The 4678-nt window shown below is 33.8% G+C and overlaps 1 protein-coding gene across 1 annotated transcript in view; it reads right to left on the reverse strand.

Annotated features, from left to right (window-relative positions):
- Positions 1-1406: 1406 nt before the first annotated feature.
- Positions 1407-4678, reverse strand: part of LOC102671567 (forkhead box protein E1-like) — a 5372-nt gene continuing 2100 nt past the window's right edge. Inside the window, exon 2 of the mRNA XM_006611174.2 lies at positions 1407-1697. Within this exon, the coding sequence (XP_006611237.1) occupies positions 1417-1697 (281 nt within the window). The 3' untranslated portion in view covers positions 1407-1416. The remainder of the gene's footprint in view (positions 1698-4678) is intronic.

Here is a 4678-nt window from a genome sequence, read left to right on the forward strand (position 1 = left end):
ACAAAATTTCCAAGCATTTCTTTCTTCCTCTTCTCTACCAGCGATAATGAAATCTGGATCGAATATCACATATATTATTTTTGGACGTGACATCGATAATCGAGTGTAGATTTTCGCGGAGAATTATAACATATGATTTATAAGAATATTGGTAAGAGGAAACTATTTGAACACGTGACGAGAAAGAACGTCCGAGGAAGCTCCATATTACTCAAATAAGTTGTATTATCCTGGCCGCATCCGAAAGGAGCCTCCAACTTGTTCTCGTCATTTTTATGGCAGGGATCCAGCGACAAGCTGTTTCAATAGAAATCTGTCGTGCATTACTACTGGTGAAAACATGTTACTATCGTTCACGACCGTATTATCTCCTTTTATAACCTTTCTTTGAAGAAGAATCTACTGAAGGTTCCTCTTGGACCTCTCAAAAGTAAAACGGAGGAATTTTTTAATGTTCGGTCTTTTTATTTTTATTATTATTTTTTTTTTACAGCGAAGAAATGAATAAAAAAAAACAAAACCAGAGTTTCTGAGATCGTAAAATTTGTTCCTCTTGTGAGTTTTTTTTTTTCTTTTTTTTTTTTTTTTTTTTTTTTGAGTAAAGAATCATTAAAATTACGAAGAATTCAAATTTATTTTAAACAAGGAATGATTGAAGCTACGGAGGGAAAAAAAATTGAAATAGATTTCACTTAAACAATTAATTTGTCGTAACGATAAATTGATTGATAAAAAGTATAATCTTGTTACGTGAGATAACCGTCAAGTTTCAAGCCGTCTGACAAACGAAATTCCTGGAATTGATTCGTGGAGGGACTAGGAAAGAGAACTTTGCCGTTATCAACAAATCCTTTATCGTCACCGCAAAACCATCGTGTGACGTCACGTTAATATTTAGCTCGCTTTGATACGCATCATCGGCAGTTATAGATATAGTCTTAATTCGAAGTATTTTCTTCAAAAACCCACAACGTATCATCATCCTTTAAGTTAAAATAACTTAGAGAAACGTCGAAGCATGATTGAAACCAAAAAAAAAAAAAAAAAAGAAAAAAAAACTTTCCCCTATTTGTTTTCTTCTTTCTCAACCAAAGAATATTTTATAATTTTACATTTTATCGAATTATTGATTCGCGATGAACGTAACTTAAATTAATAACATTTATTCGTATAACTATAAATATAAATAAAAATCTCAATATACACTTTGACGAAGCAATCGTTTAAAAAACAGTGACTCCTTCATTCCTTCTATAACTTTTCAACATTCTTCACTTGAGACAGATTTCGAATTCACGTATAACGTCTCTATTATCGAGAATCTTATTGGGAGGATTTATCTCGATTTATCGAACTGTTTCAAAATAATTAACGTTGCAACAATACAATTTTTCTTCCTTTCTCTTCTTCAGATCGTCACACGTTCGACATACTGTATTTAATAGGATCGTAATACATTGTCGTTGGAGGTGTGCTAGTCGCCGTGTGATGGATATTGGACGAAACTGCGCCAGGTATATTCGATATACTCAATCCACTGCTCAATCCGCCGATGTTGCTCAAATTTAGCGAACTTAGGGAGCTCAACGAGCTCAAGGTAACCGATCCGGCTGGATGGCCAAAGTAGGATGGTTTACGATCGATCAGCCCGCCTCCCGAACTGTTCGAATTCGAGTTCGAGCATTGCATCTTTATACCTGAAACAAAAAATGAAAAGGGGGAGGAAAAAGAAGGTTTTCTTTAATCGTTAAATTCTCATCGACTTTCGAAATTTTCCTTACAATTATCAAATACGATATGATAAATTTTATCGATAATTTTTTTAAAGGAAAATTTTATAGGTAATTTTAAAGTAAAAAAACGGACGGAAGGAAGAGGACCACACGCATGAAGGAACAAGAGGAAATTAAGAGGAAAAAGAGAAAGAGAAAGATACGAATATCGGCCTTTGTGTAGGTATGATAAATCTAAAGCTCCTCTCAAGTAGTTCTTCCTCAAGTGCGCACTTCACTCGTGTCTCGATCCCTATCTTTGTCTTTTTTATCTCCCTCTCTTCTTCATCCTCTTCGACTGAATTTCTTTATATATTTTACATTAGCGTTTAGAAAATTAAAATATCAGCAATAATAATTCTATACATACTCTACAATTGTATAAAACTTGTTTAACAAAAGTAAAATAAGAAAATTAAATTACCTATGATTGTTAGTTGAAGTACGAACGAGTATTTGAAAATTAAAAAATTCGTTTTGATTTCAGATCGAGAGCAAGTGTAACGAGAGTCTTAAAACAGCGTCGTGTGTGGTCTGAATGGCAGCGAACGTCAGTCAAAATCCTCTCCCGACTTCTCCACCTCCGACAAATTCGAACTTTTCTCACTGCTCGAGATGATTATTATTTCGCCCGCTCCAATTTCTTTATTCCCTTATTCTTCACTTTTCCAGAATACGAATTTCGATTTCGGCGAAATATCGATAAAAGGAGAGGAGGAGAGAAACCGGGTTCCTCGAGGTGAATATCGGGTGCTTTCGTGCCAACAACGATGCCATAGTCACACGGAGTAGAGAGATTGCTCCAGAAATACATCCCGAGCGGGGTAGATGAGAAAAAGAGAAACAGGAAAACTGGGGGCCTACCGAGGCGTCTGCAGATTGATCCCGTTTACACTTTGCTGACTGAACGAGAAAAGAGAAGGAGGAGGAGGAGGAGGAGGAGGGGGAGGGGGAGAGGCGGATGGAGGAGGAAGGGTGCGTGGGTGGCAAGTTTATCCCTTGTCGATGCTACCATGGTGTATCGAGATGGAGAGAAGGAAGAGATTGTACTTATAAATGGGAGTGCGCGAATAGAGAGAATAATCACTCCTTTTGCACTATCTTATTATACTTATTATTAGCAAAATTTTATTAGTAATCATTGCTTATGATTTATCGATAGCGATTTTCTGGAAGAAGTAAATTCTTCTTGCAAAGTAAAAAGAAGCTGCATGTACAAATGAATTTTAAAAATTGCAAGCCAATTGATTATTTTTCATTTGAAGCTTTAAAGAGGAGGATTAGAATTTTTTTAAAATTGTGTAATTTTTAGATAAACAATTAGATGATATTAAAATTAATATAAAAATAATATAAAAGAGTTATAGAAGATCATGAATTCATCATGGATAATAGTTTGTTTACGAACAAAAATTTTTATCTCGTGCCAGTTCTCATCTAACATTATTAAATAAGAAATTTTTGTGCAAGAAGAAAACTCTTGGTCCGAAACAAATATCTTTAATTTTTGCTCGTAACCTCCTCTAAAGAGGAAGATTTTCTTAAAAATAAATTGTGTATATTCAACTTAACATTTTGTAATTTTTAGATGAACAATTGGATAATATTAAAATTGGATGTAAAAGAGTTATAGAAGATTACTGTTTAAGGAAATCGTGAATTCATCATGGATGATAGTTTGTCTACATAAGTTGGAACAAAAATTTAAATTCTTATCTCGTCCAACATTGTTAAGTAAAAAATTATTGTGCAAGAAGAAAACTCTTGGTCCGAAACAAATATCTTTAATTTTTGCTCATAATCTCCTCTAAAGAGGAAGATTTTCTTAAAAATAAATTGTGTATATTCAACTTAATATTTCGTAATTTTTAGATAGACAATTAGACAATATTAAAATTGGATGTAAAAGAGTTATAGAAGATTACTGTTTAAAGAATTCATCATGGATGATAGTTTGTCTACATAAGTTGGAAGAAAAATTTAAATTCTTATCTCGTCCAACATTGTTAAATAAGAAATTATTTAACATACCATATGCAAGAAAAAAGCTCTTGATCCGAAACAAATATCTTTGATTTTTATCTCATAAAGAAGAGGATTAGAATTTCTTAAAAATAAATTGTATGTTCAACTTAACTTTTCATAATTTTCAGATAAACAATTGGATAATATCAGAATCGGATGTAAAAGAGTTACAGAAGATTACTGTTTAAGGAAATCGTGAATTCATCATGGACGATAGTTTGTCTACATTAAATCCACGGAAGACTAAAGTCGATTCTGCGTGGAAAGGTTTAATAAACGAACCGACTAGTGTTTAAGGTACATTCGATGTACTTAGATTAAAGAACATTTTGTTTACCCTACTTGTAAATGTTTACACGATAAGCGATTTGAGACCTCACTTACCAGCACGCGACTACCGGTAACTGATACAAAAAAAACCGTGTATTTTCGTTCACCACGATCATTTGTTTATCGCGCGATCGACGTAGTAAACTTTTGCATTCATGAAATCTGTTCCATTCATAAACGAAATGAGTGGAATCAACGAGTCTATAACCATTGTATTCAACACTCGCGTAGTTCTATCATATATCGCGGTATAAACGATCATTGCAACACGTGGTTAATAAATCATAATTAATTTAATAAAAGGAAGGAAGGAAAAAAATATGTAGACGCATTTAACGAGCGTATAATTGCCGCTCTGTGTTAAATTAATCTGAGTCACGCCCCGTGTTACACGTGTTACGTATACGAATTACGACTTCTCGCATGGGCGTGACAAGAATGTCACCCTCGACTAATAGGTGCTGTCAGCTACGGTGATTTTCGTGTCTGTCGGCTCCGCGCGAAGTATTACTATTTCGAAGATGTTATTGAAAAAAAAAAAAAAAAAAAGA

This window comes from Apis dorsata, unplaced genomic scaffold (assembly GCF_000469605.1).
Source record: "Apis dorsata unplaced genomic scaffold, Apis dorsata 1.3 scaffold_83, whole genome shotgun sequence".
Taxonomy (NCBI): Eukaryota; Metazoa; Arthropoda; class Insecta; order Hymenoptera; family Apidae; genus Apis; species Apis dorsata.